This window comes from Apodemus sylvaticus, chromosome 11 (assembly GCF_947179515.1).
Source record: "Apodemus sylvaticus chromosome 11, mApoSyl1.1, whole genome shotgun sequence".
Classification (NCBI taxonomy): Eukaryota; Metazoa; Chordata; class Mammalia; order Rodentia; family Muridae; genus Apodemus; species Apodemus sylvaticus.
The window spans coordinates 43198046-43220176 of NC_067482.1; the positions used below are offsets into that span (position 1 = coordinate 43198046).

At 45.5% G+C, this 22131-nt stretch overlaps 1 protein-coding gene and 1 long non-coding RNA gene across 2 annotated transcripts in view; one reads left to right on the forward strand and one right to left on the reverse strand.

Moving 5' to 3' along the window:
- Window positions 1-4851, reverse strand: part of LOC127696566 (uncharacterized) — a 50410-nt gene extending 45559 nt beyond the window's left edge. Inside the window, exon 1 of the long non-coding RNA XR_007980241.1 lies at window positions 4542-4851. This is a non-coding gene — a long non-coding RNA (uncharacterized LOC127696566). The remainder of the gene's footprint in view (window positions 1-4541) is intronic.
- On the forward strand, window positions 4454-7341 carry Phox2b (paired like homeobox 2B). Its single transcript, XM_052199382.1, has 3 exons — window positions 4454-4758; window positions 5603-5790; window positions 6720-7341. The coding sequence occupies exons 1-3, from the start codon at window positions 4518-4520 to the stop codon at window positions 7233-7235; spliced, it is 945 nt and encodes a 314-aa protein (XP_052055342.1). The 5' UTR covers window positions 4454-4517; the 3' UTR covers window positions 7236-7341.
- Window positions 7342-22131: the final 14790 nt, after the last annotated feature.

A 22131-nucleotide genomic window follows, 5' to 3' on the forward strand; every position in this document is an offset into this window, starting at 1 on the left:
GTTTCTAATGGGAAGTGTGTAAATTTGGGTTGCTTTGCAAATGTTGTACATAGTAAAAAAAAAAAAAAAAAAAAAAAGTCAGATGCTGAGTGAATACAGTTGGCTGTCTATCAGGTTTGAGAGTTTTGTGGCTAGCTTGTTTTAGGTTTTGGGAGTTGGCATCCTGATGAGTTCTGTGAGGATTGTTTTCTTAGAGCAGGTAAGTAAGAAAATTGCAGCCTGCAGTGTTCTTTGTGCAGAGCGAGCCAAGGACAAACTGCACCCTCTAATTCTCTGGTTGAGAGAGCGCTGGCTCTGAGATCCATCTCCACCAAACCTGGGACAATTCAGATGCAGCATTAAATAAATAAAGCAATCAAACAGAAAATTCCTCTGAAATGCTCACCGCTCACGGTGTAACATTTTCTTCACCCCTATGCTATTGTGCCTTCCTTGCCTGTGGTAAAGCATCCTCCCAGGAGTGAGGCCTGAAGGAGCTGACAAGCATTTTCCCATGAATCCTCGCTACAATACAATGGCATTTTGTTTGCTTGGTTTGTCTCCTTGTCTTCTAACATTCTTTCTGACTTTCAAGGGAAAAAAAAGAGAGAAGAAGAAGTGATGCTCCTATGAATGGCAAAGGAAAGAAAAGTTTCTTTTAACCGGTCAACCTTTTTTCATCTGGAAACATGTAAACATTTTCCCCTTGTCGCATATGTGCTGGTAATCTGTTTTTTTTCCCCCTCTTGTCATTTAAATAGCCCTCCCCCCTTTGCCACGTAAGATCGCCTTTCCATTATTGATTTAGGAAATTGGCAGGGGGATAAAAAGTCAACCGTGTACACATACTAAGAAAGGGAAGACAGAGGAAGATGGATCAAACCATCCATCTCTCCATGTGGCCATTTATCTATCAATCCATCTCGCTTCCCACCCGCCTCTATTAAAATAAATAGCGGGCACTGTACACACTGCTGGTTGGCTGAAGTTGTGATCTGGACAAAAGGTCTGTTTGGGAAGAGGATGCTGAACAGCTAATTCTATTTGTGCCGGTTGAAAATCAGGAGGGGTTTTTCTACACTTCACTTTTATTAGATTATTTCTTATAGATGGCTTCTTTTTTCCTCCCAGACGCGTGGTGGCGGCTGCTGAAGCAGTTGGTCTATAGTTGGAATAATTAAATTAACCATTTGGTACAACTTTTAGGGGAGCGCTCGCTCGCGTGTGCAAAGCACAACTGGGACAAAGCAGGGAGCTTGGGGGCTGGGGCTCTGGGCTGGCCCATCCCCACAAGCTTTTCAGGGCAGAGCAGAATCAGGATCCTGAGCCACAAAAGAGGGGCCGGGGCTGGGGACGGGGCGAGTGGGAGGGACAGTGACACGGAACAAAATAAACTTACAAGGCCTACAAAGGGGAAAATGAAGTCAAGAGCTTTTGCTCATCCAACCGTGCCGGTTCGAGCTAGGAGAGGTCTTCAGGGAGGCGAACAGCACATGGGTCGGGTGAGGATAGGCACCAGGGGGCGTCTGGAGAGAGGCAGTGGGCCGTCCAGTCGGCTGAACACGGCTGGCACCCTGAAGATGGCTGTCGCGACCAAGTGGAGGCAGCTTGGAGCCAGACTACCGGAGGGACAAGCCCTGGGCTGGCGCCCTACGGATGGCTTCGGCTGGGTTTGTCCCTTCTCAGAGGGCATTTCCTGCTTTTCCTCCCCTCCCACCCCCGCTTGTCTAGCCCGAGGCCATTGAACTGGATAGGCAAAACTTCTCTCCAACTCCTTTCCAGAGAACTGCCGGTGCACCACCTTAACTCTCAAGCCTGAACCGATGACTGTGAAGGCTGTTGGGACACGGCGTAGAAACCCAAACCCGTGGTGTGGAGGGCTCCTGGCTCTTTTGAAGAGCTGCTGCCTGCCGGGGTGAAGCTTCGAAAGACTCACGTGCTCTGCACCCCGAGACATAGCTCAGACAGGGTGCAAACCTGTCCTTTGCCAAACCCAGGCCTTAGAGACTAAATGCCATGTCCTCCCAGACTCCCCAAATGCCTCTCCAGCAGAAAAGTTCGCTTAAAGCTCACCTCTACCCGGAGTTGGCTGTCCAGTGCCAATTTGGCCTAACCTGGTCCAAACCCCCTCGCTTTGGCACCGTCATAGCGCTGGCCTGAGCTACAACATCCCTTTCAAAAGAACCAAGGACTCCTCCTTTCTGCCCTCACCCTTAACTCCCGAGGAACAGAGAAACTTGGACAATCAGAGCCTTGTGCTTGAAAACTTAGCGCCCCTCCCCACCTCCCTGAAGTGGAAGGCAGTGGGAGAATACCAGCGAGGGAAATTCCATGTGGAATCCGTGGGGTACAGGCACCTCCCGGTCCAGATGTAGATTCATATTCATGAGGGAGCGATAAATAAAGACAAATTCTCGCAGTAATAACCCTTGGATTCGCATCAGTCTTTGCTGGCCTTTAGGTTCAGGGACTGAAGACAGATGTTTGTTGCCCCCTTTCTCCTCTTGTCTGCTGACCATAAAGAAAAACCATTTAGAGTGTTGCCATTTGTTTCCCGCCGCAGTCAAACCTTGGACGCATTTATTTTCATTTTACCCTCGTGCACAAAAAAGTACACATTGCTCACCAAGGGCCCTTCTTTATCAAATACGCATTGTACAACGTACAACTGCAATAAAACTATCAGCTCTCCCCATAAAACTATCACCAGCTTCCTCGCTGGGTCTCCTTGCCAGTTCAGCGCTCTTACGTACAGAGGATGCGCAAACACCTGGGCCGAGGCTGAAAAGGCTGGTGGCCGGTGTCGCGGTCCCGGTTTAATCCATTACAGCGTCTGCAGCGGTTTAGTGTGCAATAAAGTAGGGTGGCAGTGGAGAGCGGGCGCCCATCCACTCCCCGGCACTAGCATCGAATTAAACCACTTAGTTTGGCAAACACTGAACGCCTAAATGCCCCTATAAAGACTTTATGAGTTTGTTACTTTAATTACTGACTTGTTACCGAGCACATAAAGGGTGTAATGAATGCAATAAAACTAATTATCTACACATTTAATTCATATAAAATATCCAGGGTTTGTTTACACCACACGGCGATTCAACTAAGCATTTCCCCCCTCTTGTCCACGAGAGGAAGGATTTAATGAAATATTTCCCTTTATTCTGCTAGAGTCTAGAGAACCAATTGAAAATTACCCTCCGCTTAAATCATAGGGCCACCGAGGTCCACAAACTACGGCTGGGCTGGCTTCTTTGTCTGCGCCTTGTTGCCAGAACCCAAGAGCCCGAGGAATCGAACTAGGAAAATCCGCGCTGCTTCGAGCCGTTGCCTTGTCTGTTTAAATTGCTCAGAGAAGTCCCAAAACCTAAAGGACAAACAGACTGCGATCCTCTGGTGGGGACCGTAACTGCCTGAAAAGGCGGGAGGCGAAAGAGAGGGCGAGAGCAAAAGGCTGGAATCGGGTGCATTTCATGCTGGGCTTGGTAGCTAGCGAGTCATTAAAACGAACCCGCCACCTCGGGAAGCTTCAGACACCCCCGATGCAAATCCGTACCAAATGCAGGCAAACACAGTACTGCTAAGCGCCTGAGAAAGGTTCAGTAGGGAATCCAGATGTTTCGCTTTTGAGAGCTTTACTCGGTTGTTTATTTTACTGTTGTAAAGGGGCTGCCTGCCCACGTCTCTGGAAAGCACATTAAGCTTCGAGGAGAAACACAATTGATAAGATGCTATTTTTTCCATCCCCTTCGACTAGGTGTATTTTAAAGAAATCCGCTTATCCTCATCGTTCACATAAAACCCCTTTGGCCCACTTACGCTATGTTACAGGGCGCCTGAGTCTTGCCAATGTCCCAGTCCTTTATAACATTTCATGCACTTCGGGGGGTACGCTTGTTGTTAAATTGAGCGTGTAACACTCTTACAAAACAGGTTTTCTATGACATCAAGGTTTCTTCTCCCTAACCAAGAAAAAAAAAAAGGACGAAGAAGGGGGGAAACACACTATCTCAATTTATGCCTAAGGTATATGATCAGTTAAAAAGGCTTAAAAGCTCTTGGAAATTGGATCAGGGAAAATCGTCACCCAACTTTCATTATTTCCAAGTAGCGTGATTGAATTAAAGGGCAGGAGCTGGTTAGAAGGGAGGATCAGGGGCTCGGTGCGTAATGGTGTGGTATTAAATTCTAATTAGAGATGCAGGAATCAATGATAGGGAGGTTGGACAGCTCGGTTCCCCAGTGCCAGCCCAATAGACGGATGAGTTATTGTCATGTAAAAAGCGCCAGCAATAAGACCAACCGCTTTGCTATTGTCCAAGTGGAAAGAGCCAAGTTTATTATGAGGACTATATACTCTAGAGACCTCAGACAAGGCATCTCACAGGAGGCTTTTTCATAAAACTAGGCTCTGCTGGTAGTAAGGAGGCCAGTTTGGAGGCAGGCGTTGAGCTGTGCGCATCTCCCCACACCAGCCACCGGCTCCACATCCATCTTTTATTTCATTTTTCCACTTGGCTGAGCCATCCAGAACCTTTTCAATGTATAAAATGGAATATTCTTACCTCAATTCCTCTGCCTACGAGTCCTGTATGGCCGGGATGGACACCTCCAGCCTGGCTTCAGCTTACGCAGACTTCAGTTCCTGCAGCCAGGCCAGTGGCTTCCAGTATAACCCGATAAGGACCACTTTTGGGGCCACGTCCGGCTGCCCGTCCCTCACGCCGGGATCCTGCAGCCTGGGCACCCTCAGGGACCACCAGAGCAGTCCGTACGCCGCAGGTAAGGACCGCTAGCTCTCTCGGCGGAAGAAGCCGCCTTTCTGCTCGTATATAGGAAGCCTTGATTGCATTTGAAAATGGAAATGTGTTTAGTATTTACCAAACGAAATTTGCTTACACAAATGAAAGAATTTATCACGTTAGAAGCGATTGCAGGGAGGGGTAATTCACTTACAGGGTTACACTATCCTAGTCACACCCGAACCGCCAACAAAATTATCTTAAGCTGCCAAAATGATAGGCATAATTTATTTACTTTGCGATGAGACGTAAAGCTTAGAAAATAATTAAATAACAAAGAGTAAAGCTCATTACTGGCGGTGTCTCTGTGTTTTTTTTTTTTTTTAAAGAACCGACAGCGGCTCACACCCTCTTTGGCCGGTCATTTTTATGATCATTTCTTGAATTTATTGGTTTTTTTTTTTCACAGCACTATCCCCCAACTTTCGGGCGGCGTCAAGTTCTGAGAATTGAAAAGTTGCAACAGTGGGTGTGAGTGGTGACTTCGTTCCTGGTTTTCTGATATTCCAACTGATGGTTTTGGACTGTTTTCCTGCTGAAGGAACTCTCCTTCTTTTGGGGCCTCTCCAACTTGCTATGTCGACTCACCCAAAGGCACTTGGGCCACAAGAATAGGCACAAAGTTACACTCGCGCCCCTGTTTCTGTATGATACTAATTTGCTGGGTTTTCTTGGCAGGTCGCCGTGACTAAAACCTCCTTCCAGACGCGCCTGGTGTCTGTAGCGGCTTTCGGGCTATCTGATCTTGATCCCCAAGTTTTGGTTCAGTGGCCCTTCAAATCCTGACTGTTTTGCTCACTCTAGTCTCCTCTGTCATCCTCTAGTTCCTTACAAACTCTTCACCGACCACGGTGGCCTCAACGAGAAACGCAAACAGCGGCGCATCCGCACCACCTTCACAAGCGCGCAGCTCAAAGAATTGGAGAGGGTCTTCGCTGAGACGCACTACCCTGACATCTACACCCGGGAGGAGCTAGCGCTGAAGATCGACCTCACGGAGGCGAGAGTCCAGGTAGGAGAGACCGAGTGCTGCGGCAGTAGTGAGGGTTGGGTGCTGACGCTTACGGTTCCAAAGAAACCCAGGCCCGTCAAAAAAATGGGATTTGGAGCGTTGTGCGCACGAGGGGGGTGGGGGCTAGGACACAGACGCTATGCAATTTATTCACCGCAGCAGTGTTTCCCACCAAAGAAGTGGTCTGGGAGTTTGAATGAACAAGACTTTTTGGAGAGAAGTGCCCGTGAGAGGAAGGTTGCAGGCTCTGCCTGTATCTATGTGAGCTTAATTGTCTCGATGATTCGTTTCCCCAGTGCCTCCTAACTCAAGCGCCCTTACAAACCCATGCTGGTGTCACAAGGTGTAATTTCTTAGCAAATAGGACTTGAAACAGATTCATGAAGGGATTGTTACTCCATAAGAGTCAGAAACCGCAGTTTACTATACCTAACCTATTGGGAGCAAAGGTGCTTTCTGGAGCGGGTATCCCCTAGCCCGGTGTAAGGTCGGTGTGCACCAAGAAGGTTCCTCTGTGGACGGGGCCAGTGGATCAGTTGTGTCACCAAAGTGGAAGGCATCCTCCTTCCTCCATTAGACCAGAAAAGCCTAGGAATAGGTGAAACGTGTTTAAAGTACAAAAAAGAGAAAGGTTTCATTTTTAGGGTCTTCCGGTTATCTTTGTACCTGTCCCTTACAGTGTCATTTCGCTGGCACATTCGTTTGAGCCCTAGGAAAGTTTCTCAGAAAAGGCAGTAGCAGCGAAAAGGGCAGACTTGTCCGGATTGTACGTGCGTTGTGGTGTCAATGGTCCATTCATACAGCGAAGTGTGTGTGTGTGTGTGTGTGTGTGTGTGTGTGTGTGCCATCTGAAACAGTGAGTCGTCCCAAGCGCCGCTTTTGTTTCTGGTTTTGTTCACCGGTTCCATCACCTGCCCTCTCTTTGGCAGGTGTGGTTCCAGAACCGTCGGGCTAAATTTCGCAAGCAAGAGCGCGCAGCCGCTGCCGCCGCCGCCGCAGCCAAAAACGGCTCCTCCGGGAAGAAGTCTGACTCCTCTCGGGACGACGAGAGCAAAGAGGCCAAGAGCACCGATCCCGACAGCACTGGGGGCCCGGGACCCAACCCCAACCCGACCCCTAGCTGCGGGGCAAATGGCGGTGGCGGCGGAGGGCCCAGCCCAGCGGGAGCTCCGGGGGCGGCGGGCCCAGGGGGCCCGGGAGGCGAACCCGGCAAGGGCGGTGCGGCTGCGGCGGCGGCTGCGGCGGCGGCGGCTGCAGCAGCGGCTGCGGCTGCAGCAGCGGGAGGCCTGGCTGCAGCCGGGGGCCCAGGACAAGGCTGGGCTCCTGGCCCGGGCCCTATCACCTCCATCCCGGATTCGCTTGGGGGCCCCTTCGCCAGCGTCTTATCTTCGCTCCAAAGACCCAACGGTGCCAAAGCCGCCTTAGTGAAGAGCAGTATGTTCTGATCTGCGATCTGCAACGGCGGCGGGCGAGCCCGGGGCCCGGGCTGGCGAGTGGGCGAGTGGGTAGACCCAAGGCTAGTGTCGCTGCTGTCAGTGGCTTTTTTTTTTTCATCGAAGGCCTAAAATGATCGCGATTCGAAAAACGAGAAAATGACGCCGCTCCCATTTCAACCCCACTCCTACCCCTTTCCTCACCCCACAACAAAACAAAACAAACAAAAATTTTCCCTGGCTTCGCACCTGCCTTGGGCTGCGCATAGGACAGGGCTCTACCTGCTGCCCAAGGGATGTGAGCCTGGACTTCGGGGCACTCTCAGGGGGCTGTGTCTGAGTGACGGGTGTATGTATGTGTGTTTGTGGCCCCAAGTAGGTGATAGGGAGAGATGGGGGTGGGGCACAACCAACTCAGTGACTTCTTAGAAAAAAAAAATAGTTGCAAAGCAGCGACGATACAAAAGCAAAATGAAATAAATCAAAAAAGTTAAAAAGATCCAAATGGAGGGAACAATTTGAAAATATAAAGGGGACGAGGGAGGACTGTGGCTGGCCCTGAGGGTTTGGTCTTGTGAACCCCTAAATTTTCTCGCTCACGACTGTACAGACTGTCTTGCGGCTCCTCTTTAGGAAAGAGTATTGATGCCGCCATCCGGCCCGGTCCCCCTCGGGTCCTTGTGCTCTGGCCACTGTAGTGATGGCTCACTCAGACTGTGCTGGCAGCCAAAGTGACTTTCTGAAGCCCTGCTTGCCTGTCCCCACCTCGCCGGAAACCATCTCGCCATTAGCGCAACTGATTCCCACACCGTTGCTATGCCCGAACCCTAATCTTCGCAGTCGCTTGGCCCTGAAACATGCCCTGTACAGGAGATGCCTTTTCATCCCCAAACTCTGCAAACCCTGTCTCATATTTCACAGCGCTCCTGTGTTTTTCTCCCGCCACCCTCCCCACCGGCATTTTCTTCTTCCACCAGCTTTTACGAACTTTTTGGCACTGCTTTGCATTGGAGTCAGCTGTAGTCCGCATAGCAGGCAGCAGAGAAACAAATGTACCCAGCAAGGGGAAGGCACACACACGTTTGCAGAACGTGTCTCGGCTGGCGTTTCTGACTGAGTGATGCGAGCTGGACTCATCCTCCAGGGTGGACGGACTGTATATTGATGATTCCTTCTATGCGCAGTTTAGACATCTCTGTTGGGCTTTTTATTTTTATTTTAAAAGGCACAAACTATAGATATTAGTTGAATGTTGAGGCTTTAACTTTTTCGGTGTCTTTCTACAGCTGTGTTCTGTGACTCAATTGTATCGTGTTACTATCAGTACAGACGTCTCCTCTATGTGACCCTATAATGTTTTTTCTCTTCTTGTAGTCTCTATGGTGTGTCTTTATGACGTAATAAGGTCCTCACGGGTTCGATGATTCCTTTGTGTTTAGAGAGACCAGGTTCAGACAATGGTATATATTTTTGTTATCAGGTGCATGTCTGTCTGATTTCCTTTTCTTCTCGTTGGGACTATGTTTGTGAACATGAGCGTCATAAGTTATGTTTTCAATTTTATTTATACGTGTTATAATGAATGCTTCTATTTAAAGGGGAAATATTTCTACATGTGCATATAGTTTTCCAAGAGTGTACCATTAACTTGATTGTTGATAATAAAAAGAAAAAGCAAGTCTAAGCAAGTAAACTTTCTGGACTTTCTCTTGAGCCTTCTTATTTAAATCAATCTCATTTTAAAGTGTTAAGGGCGGAAGAACTTGTAGTAAGACCTGGCAGAGCTGAACTTTTAATGCAGCTCCTAGTAGATAGACTCAAGCATCCAAACTGAGCGAAACCTGAATTTTAGTGCTTGGGGAACAGGGGTGCTTCTGCTCTGTACGGAATTGTTTCTCGGTAGGAACATCAAGCACCAGTAACAATGTACACAGGATGCTCCTGTTCACTGTGGATGGAGGATTATGTGAGGCAGGATTTGGGAACTGGTGTCTGAAGTGGATTTGAAGTGAAAATTAGGGTTCTGTGTACAGGAGCCTGCAGAATTTATAGCATCAGCTCTGGGTGATCCAGGGTCCCCAGCCACTGAGAGATATCCTGGTGCCCCTCTGTGGGCAAGGTGCAGGGCTTCAGGCCCTGCAGGGGCTTGCAGAATTGGTGTGCTGGGGAAGCGGCACTATCACCTGAACTTTGGGAGGCACTACATATAACAGTAGTGCTTTGGTACATTATCTCTTCCACATGGGACCACCCAGCAGGTTCAACTCCTATCCTCATTGCCTTTTGAATGGAGGTGAGGGTCCACGGAAAGGTTAACCAGCTCATGAGACCTCCTATTGATGAACAGTAATGCCAACCTTTGAACGCCACCCAGAAATAGAACTCTAGCTATATTCTTGAAGAGTTAACTATTCAAGTGGTTCTAAAAGTATAACTCCCAGACCCCAAGTATCGGCACCACTTAGGGATTTGTGTGCACACATTCTTGGATCTCCTGAGTCTTAAAACTCTGAGTAAGGCTGAGTGACAGGTTTCAACCTGAGTGACAGGTTTGCTAAGATTATGAGAGTTGATGATAGTATAGTACTATACTATACTCTTTAAGAAACTCAAAAAGAAAGTTAAAAATTCTGAGTATATTGGAAGCAGGTGTGTGTGTGTGTGTGTGTGTGTGTGTGTGTGTGTGTGTGTGTTATGCATGTGCGTTCTGATAGCTATAATGATTCCCTTTTAAAATAAAGGGGTCAGTAAGACAGCCCCGGGACACCACTCTGCCTCCTTTTCTCTTGAATTGTTTGAGTCATTTTCCAAACAGGAATCTTATATGAGTTTCTGACTCTACTTTGTTTCTGGCTTTGCCTCAACAATCAACAACTCAAAGCCCTTACCTGAGGCACAGCCATGGCCTGCCTCCTCTAGTCTGAATGTGAGCTGCTGATATGTTGAGCCTGGCAGGGCTCCTCACCTTAGCGCTCAAGTGTGGCTTGTATTGGATGAGGCAAGTTTATTTAGAACTTGCTGAAGTATGATTGTGAACACAAATCGTCATAAACTATATTTCCAATTTTCAAGCGTATTTATCCATGTTATAGTGATTCTTTTATTTGAAAGGGAAACATTTCAAACATTACATGTGCATATAGTTTCCCAAGACAGTCAAAACTTTGGGTCAAACTGAGCCTCTGCGCATCTTTGAAAAGGGCTTTCAAATAGTCTTAGAAAAAAAAAAAAAAAAAACAAAAAAAACCACACACATCTCTAAATGTCCCTTAGTAAATGCTAAGACTCTATTGCTTATAAACAGTGCCTCTAATTGTTCTGGTCCAAATACCAAGGATTACTAGATGTCTTTGGGCTCAGTCTTTGGTTATAAATGTAAGTCAGAGGCAAAGAAAAAGAAGTTATTGATTAGAGTGTATTTAAAGCTGGTAATGGTTTGACTAGAGGAAGATTGTCTTCTCTTTGGCAGTGAGGTCCATCTGGTAAACCCCTGGGCCTGGGAAGGGCCAGTGGGACAAATGCCTGAGAGAAATCAAAACCAGCAGAGAGAAGGAGATGAGAGACATGGAAAAAACCCCACAAAACCCCCACAAAACAAAACAACAACAACAACACAAAAACAAAACAAAACGGTAAAGTCAGGTGTGTGGCTATGTCTGTAAATCTCGGTGCTTGATAAACAGAGGCAGGAGGATCAGATAATCTTTGGCATATAGGTTGGATCCAGCTTGGGTTACATGAGAGTGTCTCAAAAACTATGAGTTAAATAAATATAAGAGGAAACACCAAAGGTGAAGAAGAGCTTTTGGAAAGAAGACCAGTGAAGACCCTGGAGATCTTTTTTAGATGGGAATGGACAGGGTGGGTAAAGGGTTTCATTTCTCCTAGCTTAGATCTACTTTTGAGTATCTTGTTGCTAAGACAAGAAAAACCCTGGGGACTGGTGAGAAAACTCCCACTTCTCAGTTCCCCAAAGGGTTACATGTGACTTGGGTCACCTCTGCTTCTCTTAATGACCTAAGAAAGAAATTGTTGGAAGTCAAGTTTTCCATCAAATACAAAGTATTGTCCCTGTAATGCGATGGAGCTGAACGGCAGAATGCTGTGTCTCTCGCACTGTGTCATCTCCTTGGAGTCCCGCACACTGTGTCATCTCCTTGGAGCCCCACACAGTGTGAACAAGCTCACTTTCACTTTTCCTCTCCTGTGGAATTTGCATTTTGGCTCATCAAGCCATCCCTTTTCCTGGCAACCCCGAGACCACATGTGACTTCACAAAAGCTTTGTGAACTGATGCCAGGTGGCCATCCTGGAGCCAAGTCTCCTCTAAGACAGTCCAGCACAGAGAACCGAGTGGCTGCAGAGAGCCACGGATAACCCAGCAACTATTAGCTGCCCACAGCACAGCCCAGGTGCTTCTCTGCACTCCCTCAAACCTTGAGGAAGGCAGTGTATGGCTAACTGGGAATGATCAGACAGATATGTTGGAAGGCAAATACCCTAATGCTTTTGAGCCTGACCCACCAACTATAAATTTTAATATTAATACAAATTGAGGGTTGTAAGGTAAGGGTAAGTAAAATATTACCCAGCAAAGATCTGGAATGGCAGTCAGTTTTCAGTAGATGATAATGATGATGATTAGACCCCCCACCCCACCCCTTCCAGGTCCTTTTCTTGAATTTTCTAGCTCAGGTCTCAGTCACCAAAAAAGCCTTTAGGGCCATTCAATTGTAAAGTATGGGATGGTAACCATGACTACAGTGAACAGTTAACACGCAAACAGGAAGGTCAAAAAGAACCCTGCCAGGTTGCTTTCTCTACCCAGTAAGGAAAGGAGGTATCTTCAAACAAGTCATCAGCATGGATATATAATATATAGAGATATAGATATATGATTAGCTAGATTAGATATAGATACATGATTAGATAGATATGGATATAGATATAAAGTATAAGTGAATGTGAAAAGGTTGCATCAAGAGAACTTTGGTGAAGGAAGAGTAGCAACAAACTAGAGTCATCCAAGGGCTTCTCTCACTGTATGTTAGGCCCTGTTTAAAGCTTATAGCCTTTAAGGAATTTAACTCCCACAATTACTCTATGAGAAAAAAAGTCTATTTTTCATTTTTTTCTTAAAAAGGAACTGAACCACTGAAATGTTAGACAACATCCCCAGGGTTAGTAGTTTTTCACGATGGATCCAGTCCTAACTGGCTTGTCTCCAGAGTTTATGTTTTTCCACATGGACAAGAAAGGTTTCATTTCAGTCCATGAGGTTGCATGCTATCAGACCCAAGAGATCTCGAAAGGCAGGGGGATGTTAGAAAGGACAACAGGAAGAGGGGCTGTGCTAAGAACTTCCAGTGAAGACCAAGACCTCAAAGGGAACAGACTGGAGGATGCTGAAGGAGGGAGCCGGGTTTTCTGCAAGGCAGCCTAGTCCCAGGTACATCTCCATGTAAATGGACAAGGAAAGGGGTAGCCAGAGGCATGGGGCAAGAAAGGAAAGAGCATTTACATCATGAAGAGCAGAGCGTGGATCAACAGGAACGGACACAACCTCTGGGCACATTTATCACCATCATGACAGGTGCACGGCTCCGTTGGAGCCCTTCATCTTTGGCCTTGATTTCAGGATGGCTGTCCTCAATCTGTGCGGCTGCACAATGATGAATCATTGTCAAACAATAGTCTTTCCCTGAGGGAAAGCAAGGCATCATGCAAAGACCTGGAGCTCATTATATAGGCAGGCAGGTTGGTCAGAATCGGGTCTCCATTGCTGTCTTACTCAGGGTTTGTATTCCTGCACAAACATCATGACCAAGAAGCAAGCTGGGAAGGAAAGGGTTTATTCAGCTTACACTTCCACACTGCTGTTCATCACCAAAGGAAGTCAGGACTGGAACTCAAGCAGGTCAGGAAGCAGGAGCTGATGCAGAGGCCATGGAGGGATGTTTCTTACTGGCTTGCTCAACTTGCTCTTTTATAGAATCCAGGACTATCAGCCCAGGGATGGCACCACCCACAAGGAGCCCTCCCCTCTTGATCACTAATTGAGAAAATGTCCCACAGCTGGATCTCATGGAGGCACTTCCCCAACTGAAGCTCCTTTCTCTGTGATAACTCCAGCCTGTGTCAAGTTGACACACAAAACCATCCAGTATAATTACCATGGTAAATGTTCTTGGTTTGTGCTATTTTAGCTCATCTGAGGGTTTCTTCACTTTGAAATTCATGTGTACTCTACATAGAGCATAGGAACAGATCAGTAACCTCTACATGAATTGCCTAAATGACGAGCTTAGGCAGCACAGCTGCCACAGTCATTGTCAGTACTATGACTTGGTCATCAGTAGAAGTCACAGACACTTGCATGGACATGGTGGAGCTTCTAGCTGTCTTGACAAATGGTTTACATTCATTATTATTTAATATAATCATACTTATTAGCCTTGTCACTATAACTTACTACTGAATACAACAATAAAGAAGCATATACTATATCAACAATCGCTTGCATTTTTTGTGGTGTTGGAGATCAAATCCAGAACCTAGCATATTCTAGGTAAATGCTCTCCTCTACTGAGCTATACCCCAGTACATTAAAAACCTTAGCTGGCTTTTCTCCTAGAACTATGCTCTTTTCTTCAGATATCTTCTGTTTCAATTGATTTTTTTATTTACAGTTTTTCAAAATGGCAAAACTTGTGCATATTTATTGTATACAATTTGATATCCTAAACTATGCATACATTATAAGAAGGATGGTGTTTCAACCTTACTTACATACTCATAATTTTATTTATCTACATTTTTTTGAGGTGAGATCACCTAAGGTCTATCCTTTGAAAACTTTCAAGAGTACATTCCATTGTTATTAAGTATAGTCACCAAGTTGACCAATAGACGTATTCAGCGTTTAGACCAGTGAAACTTAAATTTTATAGTTGACCCATATCTCCTCTAATCTCTCCCACTTCATTTTGTGTTTTGCATTGAAGCATGCTGTTTTGACTATACTCATCCTGCTGGGGGCCCATGGAATACACACACACACACACACACACACACACACACACACACACACACACATACACATTCACACACACACACTGTCTCTATCTCTCTCACGCACACACATACACATACACACACATATACACACACATACACACAAATACACACACACATACACACACATTCTCTCTCGCTCACACACACACACACACACACACACACACACGAAGCTATAGGCTCCTGGCCAACTGATGAGAACAGAGGATTATGTCTCTGGGACCAGAATATGTAATCCTTTTACTTTGTAGGTAGAAAGCAACATCAAAGAAAATTCAGTCCTATCATGTAACTTCATAAGATAAAGCAGAATAAAACAAGCCCTCAAAGCCATCCAAAGAAAAGTCTAAGACAGTGATTCTCAACCATTGACCCTTTAATATAGTTCCTTGTTTTGTGATGACTCCTAACTATAAAATTATTTTGTTGCTACTTCTTAGCTGTAATTTAGCTACTGTTATGAATGGTAATATAAATATGTGATATGCCAGAAATCTCACATAGGATCCCTAAAAAGGTTTGTTTGACCTCCAGAGGGGTTGAGACCCAGAGGCCGAGAAGTGCTGTTCCTGGGCCTCACATGCTCCTGGTTAGGCAGAGGCAGTAGCCCTGGGTGAGGAGACCTGAAGGTGTCTGCAGATCCTGGGCTGGGACTCTCTATGCCTCATGGTCACAGGAGCCTGGCACTGCAGAAGCTCAGCAAGGCCCTACAGGAAGAGGACAGTGTTCTTCCTCTTCCACACCCCTGAGATCCAGAACTATGGGGTCTTGCCCAAGATTACACGATTAACAGCACGGAAGCAAGGATCACACTCAAAGCTTAGCCTGCTAACACATTAGCTAAACAGCTTTAAAAAGAACACAGGAAAGAAAATTTGCATTAACCTAGCTGCTTACTCACGCTCACACACACACACACACACACACACACACACACACACTCATTTTTAGTCTGAAGCTATTTGGTTTGTTGAAACATCCCAAGACCCAGTGCTTTAGCAACGATGTCACTTTTTTATAGTTTCATGTCAAAGACCTCCTTGTGGGAAAGGCCAGACATCATGGGGAATGAATACTTGCTACCTGGTTGTAATTTCATCATGGAACTGAGCTGTCTACTGTTTGCTGGATGGCTTCTCGGATGATTTAAGTGTCAACTTCCAGAACAGGGAGAGTTTGGTGTAAAACTTAATTTCTTTAAGGCCGTGGTGATGGGTCACTTTGGGCAAAAAAGGAAGACAAACCTGGTTTGCTTGAGACATAGGATATTGAGCCACCTTCTCCACCCCCACAACTTTAAATTTAGCTTGTGTGTGTGTGTGTGTGTGTGTGTGTGAATCCAGAGCCATCTCTCCAGCCCAGACACAGAGTGCTTTAAAACTACTCACAGTGTGTCATGTACTCTCTTAGCCATTTGGCATGTGCTGTCTGAGGCAGTTGTTGAAACATTCTCAATGCAGATGTTTTTGCTCTCACTTTACAGATGTGAAGGTCATTCCAATGACAGAAAAGAAATACTTGTTCCAGACTTTAAAGTGGATAAGGATCAGGGCTGAGTTCCAAGCCCTTTGGACACTTTGACACCGAAGTCCCAACAGGAAGACCCTCTCAGATAGAGAGGAATGGTTGCTTAGAACACAGCACTGCCTTTAGCTCATGCCTCAGGTAATGTTGACAAGGGCAGAGAGAGGGACAGACATGTCTTGGCATTCCCTTATAGCAGGAAGATTTTATAGTGTGGGAATCAGACCCAGTTCAAAATACAGACTCAAGCAAGGGACTCGAGCAAGAAAACCTCTTGGTTTTCTTCCTGGTCACTGACGGCCTGTGGCCATAATTCACACACATCTTCTGCCTCAGTCTTACGTCAGGCCACCATAAATTAGAACAGAGAAGATAGCAAAAATGCTTATTTTTCTTTACTGTCTTCTAAATCAGTTGTCTCTCTTTTGATAATAGAAAGGATGTATTGTTCTTCAATATTATTTTGAATCATTGGGGGGACATTCATAAGGCATATAGCCTTTGCTGAATATCATAGATTTTTTATCCCCAGTCTTATTGTTGACATTTTAGAAACTTATTAAAATATCTAGATATTTTAATAGTCTATAACCTGTACCACATATTAGGACAATTATTGCACAGAAACTCCTTTTGAGGGTGGTTATTGTCTTTATTTGAAGGAAAAAAATCACACCCAGACTTAAAAGCTTTTTCAAAATGTCTGCGGAAATTCATTTTCTTAAGCTGAAAAATTTCATCACGTCCAATGTAACAACAGAAGCAGGTCTGGCCTTGAAAAATCCTCAAAAGACTAAAGTTTCACATGCATTTATTAGCAGAAATCAAAGAACTTAACTTTGAAGGTTATTTAGTGTATCCTATGGGGCCTTGGAGAAGCCATGTGTGAAGCTACCTGAGAAATCAGCAGTGCCTTGAGGAGTGGATTTCTTGGCTGCATCTTTCTGTGGACTTGGGATTCTTTGCTTTGTATTCTGTGATCCTCTTATCCTCATTCACACACTAGTCCAAAGCTTTCTCTCCACCTTGTAAAGCTCTGGGTTAGTGATTCTTAAGCTCTGGGTCAAGACTCATTCTGGGGGAGGGTCGACCACAGGGTTACCACAGGGGTCACAGATCAGACAGATACCCTGCATATCGATACTTACAATTCATGACAGGAGCAAAGCATATCAGATATTTACATTACAGTTCAGAATGGTAGCATATTCACAGTCATGAAGTAGCAACAAAAATAATTTTACAGTCGGGGGTCACCACAACATTGGGAACTGTATTAAGTGTAGCAGCATTAGGAAGGTTGGGAAGCATTGCTCGGGACTGCACAGAGGCAGTATTGGTACACAGTCCTCCAAGTGATTACATACTCAAGAGATCTTTGCTCTCACATGCAGTTCACAGATCCTAAATCCCATTCATACACCAGCTACTGCTGGTTGCACCTATGGCTGGTATCACTGGGCCAGCAGAACCAGGCAGTCCAGATAGTAACACACTTAGGTAATGACATGATACTCATGGTCTTAGGAGGGAATGCTGTACGGTACAGTTATTATTAAGTTTGGTCATGATTAGCTTCTGTGCAGATCGAGCCTGTAGAAATAGTTTGGAATAAATAATTTGTATAAATCTGAATAATTGGGTGATTTCAGATTTTAAACATTGACGTACATAAGATGTATCCTGGATACAAATTTTAAATGATTGAAAAGTTCAGTGAGGTTTCTACCCTCCTCCAAAGTTTCTAGTATTTGTAACCTTTGTCTCCTTCAGTCAATGGGGGTGCATGCCTTGATCTCAGTAACTGAGAAGCAAAGGCCAGGACGATGATGAGTTTGAGGTCAGCCTGGGTTACCTAGTTACTGAGTTACCTAGTTACTGTGTCCCAGGATAAAACAACAGTCTGTCTTCTGCCTCTCTTCATTTATCCACTTGTCCTGGCCCACCACCTCTTTTGTGTGTGTGTGTGTGTGTGTGTGTGTGTGTGTGTGTGTGTGTGAAGACAGAGTACTATAAATTACTTAATAGCTGACTCAGAAGTGTTGTCGCCGAAGTTCATAATCACTTCGTACCACCAGTAGAAAGATACTCGTTTAATATTTTTATTCCCCTGGAGGCAAAGTTTTTGATCTCTCTATCAAAACTCATCTTAAAATTTAATCTTCACTGTGTGGTTTGAAGAGCATGGAACACTTAATCTGCTACACTTGGTGACAGGGCTTTTGGGAGGTTATTAATACTTATGGAGGCCATAGGGTGGGGCCCCCTCATTCAATTGGACTATGGCTTCATAAGAGGAAGAAGCAGCTGAGATACAGGTTGCTCTCCCTTATTGTGGTTACCCTGTGTCCCTCAGGATTCTCCAGAATCTACTCCAGCAAGAGGGACCTCACAAGTTGCTGCTGCCCAGCCTTCAGAAGCATGAGCCAAGGAAACATGTAATATATATATATATACATGTAATATATATATAATAATAACCAGTTTCTGGCATGCAATAATAGTAACAGTATAGTTACAGAAGAGAGACTAGCACAGATTGTAAGCACAAAGGCTCTGATGGCTAGACTTTGTGACAACATGACTAGAGTTAGAATCATCTAGGAGACATATCTCTGGATGTGTCTTTGAGGTGATTCCAGGAAAGTTCAGTCAAGAAAAAGACTCACCCTAAACCACTCCTACATATAGTCTGAATGTCCAACTGAATAAAAGTGGGGAAGTAAGAAAAAAAAAGGGAGAGTGCTTGAAGTATCTCTTTCCTTCCTGATCTTACACGAACTGTGACTTTGCAGTGCTACCTTCCAGAACACACTGTACCACTGCTACCCATGCACCAGACAAACTATTCCTTTCTCAGGTTGTGTTTGTCAGTGATTTTTGTTATAGCAATGAGGAAAGTAATTGATGCCTGTGGGTTTTGATTTTTCAAAACCTACTTTAATAAGGGTTCTTAAATGCTTTAACCTCCTTTCTCACCCACCACCCACCAGGATAGTGGAAAGGAAAGGTTAATAGTGCAAAGGGGGGTGTACACCTGTTTAGAAATAGTTCTTTTGGGCGATTCCAATCTTCTTTGTTAGGATAGCAGTTTAGAAGCTGGGTGGTGGTGGCGCACGCTTTTAATCCCAGAACTCTGGGAGGCAGAGGCAGGTGGATCTCTGAGTTTGAGGCCAGCCTGGTCCACAGAGTGAGTTCCAGGACAGCCAGGCTGTACAGAGAAACCCGGGCTTGGAAAAAAAAAAAGGATAGCAGTTCAGTTCACACGAATCAGCAGTGGCAGCCCGATCCATTTGCAAACACCATTCACGAAACAGCAGTTCAATTCAGAAGAGACCACCAGGTTCTGCCAATGGGTCCCCGTCCGTGGAAACAATAAAAAGCTGCCAGAACACCAACGAGTTCTTTGGTGTGTTTTCTCTCTATGAAGTCCTGACAAAGGATGATCAAAGAAGGCAAGTGGAACCAATGCCACAGCATCTTCAGCAAAGACCAGTGTCAGCAAAGCCCAACAAGAACCAGCAAAGAACAACAAGGAGAAGCAACGCCACAGCGTCGCCCACCATCTGTTGGATTGTACTCATCCTTTTCAACCCTCACGTGCTCTATCAAAGGTCCACTTCAGTAAAACACCACACACCCCCTTTCTGGGAAGTTTCCAGAAAAACACCACCTTGTCTAGTCTCAGCAAAACATCCTCATGTAAGACAGTTTCCAGAAAAAACATCATGTGACCCAACTGAGTCTCCACAGAAACCAGAAATTTCCACTTCAGATACAAATGCTGTAACACTGTACATATTTTGCACACTGTGCTTTTTACTCTCCCTTCACAGGGGCAGAGAAAGATGTCTTCCCTTCACAAGAAAAGAAGCACAGTTGGTAGTCATGGCCAACAGCACTTGTACTCCTGGTGGTCATCTCTCATGGGTTAGAAACTGTGCAGGGGACTTCTTGTGGGTTATTTTACTTAGCTGAGGAAATACTTGTATGAGGTGGGGTAGTATAATCACTCCACACGGAGATGAGAAAACTGGTATTGGAGATGAAGTAACTTATTCAATTTCCCACAGCCAAGAAGGAACAAGACTGGGATTTGATTTCATCTCCACTCAACCTGACTGGAGATCTGGACGCTCCACAACATCTGGCTATACAAAACAGGCGTGCTTACTCGTGCCTTAGTAAAAATCCATTCTGATCCCATAAAGCCCTTGTGCATAACTACATGTTTGTGCACAGTCCCTTGTCTGGTTATTTTAATTAATTACTTAATAATTAATAATTAATAAATTTTCAAGATAGAGTTTCTCTGTGTACCTCTGGCTGTTCTGAAACTCACTTTGTAGACCAGGCTGGCCTTGAAGGCAGAGATCCCCTTGCCTCTGCCTTCCAAGTGCTGGGATTAAATCATAGATTTCCCTTACCACCAGGCTGATTTTTTTTTTTAATTGAAAAGTGTTTTGTTGTTTTGTGCAGGAGTTCCTAAACCTCTTCTTTGTACTGACAGTGCTTACCAACTACTTATCTATGTGAAGTGTACCCTGGATCAGAGGACCCGGGCAGTCAGGACTCCCCAGTACTCTGGGAATGATGAGCTCCCCCTTTGGGGAGGGGGCTAACTCTGGATGTTAACCCATGCCCTCAAGACTGCATCCTATCCTTGCCTGTTACATTTCCTCTAGGTCTACCACAGGAGAGCCTAATTCATGGCAGGATAGCCAACAGGAGACTGAGGTGAGGAGCCAACAGGAGACATGAGGTTTAGGAGGAAGCTGTCTCTAAATGACAGAGACATCAGGTTCTCCCTCTTTGTGGGCCAAGAGCTTCTCCAAGGATCAGGGATGCCCCTGGGCAGCACTTACTTTTTACTGCTCTCAGGGTGGTTCAGAGACAACACTTTTGGACTGAGAGCCTGGGATGTCTGCTGCTGGTGACAAATGGGTTGCACTTCAGCAAGGCCAAGCAGTGTTCCAAGTAACTTATGAGTCCTCCTAAGTTTCCCTGCTCATTTCCCTCAGAGAGCAGTTGTCATGGCCACTCCATGCAGAGGATTAGTCGTGACTCTGTTTTACAACTGTTGTACCACATACTTGAAAGGAGATTGGTGACTTGTCCAAGGTGAGAATCAGCAGCTGATATATGGATTCCAAAGCTCATATTTCATTTAGTGTTTTTTCTGTATCCTTAGAATATTTGCTTGGAATGGGAAGATGGTAGAAACGGCTCAATGATTTCAGGAGCGCGTGATGCATGTTTACTTCTCTGACTTTAATACTGTAAAGAGGGAAAAAAACAGGAAAATACCAACCGCCTGCAGTCTCAACCACCCCCTGCTGGGAACAGAACCTGGTACAGAAATTACTGACGCTGTTTTTGAATAACAAAAATCCCTGTAGGAGTTAAGCATCCGCTCCCTGGCAGTTCAGACCTGGAGGAGCCAGACCAGACCGGAGGATGTCAGAATGATCAGGCCTTTTTCCCTGCAGCAGGATCATTTCCAACCACAGCCGGGGATGCCAGAGGCATTAGCAAGCCTGCCCGGTCTAAAACCGCCAGATCAATTCGCAGAAGCACTTCTAAGGGAAACAAATCAATATGTTCCTTCCCCTAAAGATTAAAAACATCAGCAGGAAGCAACAGATGCATTTTAGGGCTGGTTCACCATAGAGGGGTGGTGTCTCCCTGCACCTCTTCTCAGTCTCTGGGAAAGCTGTTGTAAACCAGCACCTTAAAACTCAGGCACCCATGCGAATAATCTGAGCTAAGGATCCTAACACACTTGGTGGCTCTGAGGATGCTCTTGAGTATCCCGATTTTTCTAGATTAGCATCACTAGACCTTGGGACACCTTCACTGTTTCGAGCACAGCAGAGGGCCTCCTGTGCATTATTGCTTTTGTTTTCCCTTGACTTAGTTTTCATTGTATACATCACATTATTTAATAGGAAGCCTCTTCTCCCTAATACAGATGGGAGCAATGACTATAAATAGAAAGACGCTGTAAGGAGCTGTGTACACTTCAGAAATAAACCAGCATGTTTCCCTATGCAACTCCCAAACCAATGGTGTGTAGGCATACTTCAAGAATACAGTGTTCTGCTGTAATCTTTGTGGGGGGATCCTTAAGTCCCTCACTTTAAAAAAAGTGAAGTAGTGCGGGGGTGGGGGGGTGGGGGGGTGTAGCTCAGCTGGGACAGTGCTTTTCTGTCCTCCCCAGGAGCACATAAATGGGCCATGGTGCTACAGAACTGTAATCCCACCACTGGGGAAGTAGAGGCATATGGATCAGAAGTTCAAGGTCATC

What these genes read in the sequence shown, in the direction of transcription:
- Phox2b (XM_052199382.1), top strand. Translation starts at nt 4,518, where the DNA reads ATGTATAAAATGGAATATTCTTACCTCAATTCCTCTGCCTACGAGTCC. An exon ending in GAGCAGTCCGTACGCCGCAG is followed by an intron (nt 4,759 to 5,602) that starts GTAAGGACCGCT and finishes GTCATCCTCTAG; the next exon opens with TTCCTTACAAACTCTTCACC. An exon ending in TCACGGAGGCGAGAGTCCAG is followed by an intron (nt 5,791 to 6,719) that starts GTAGGAGAGACC and finishes TCTCTTTGGCAG; the next exon opens with GTGTGGTTCCAGAACCGTCG.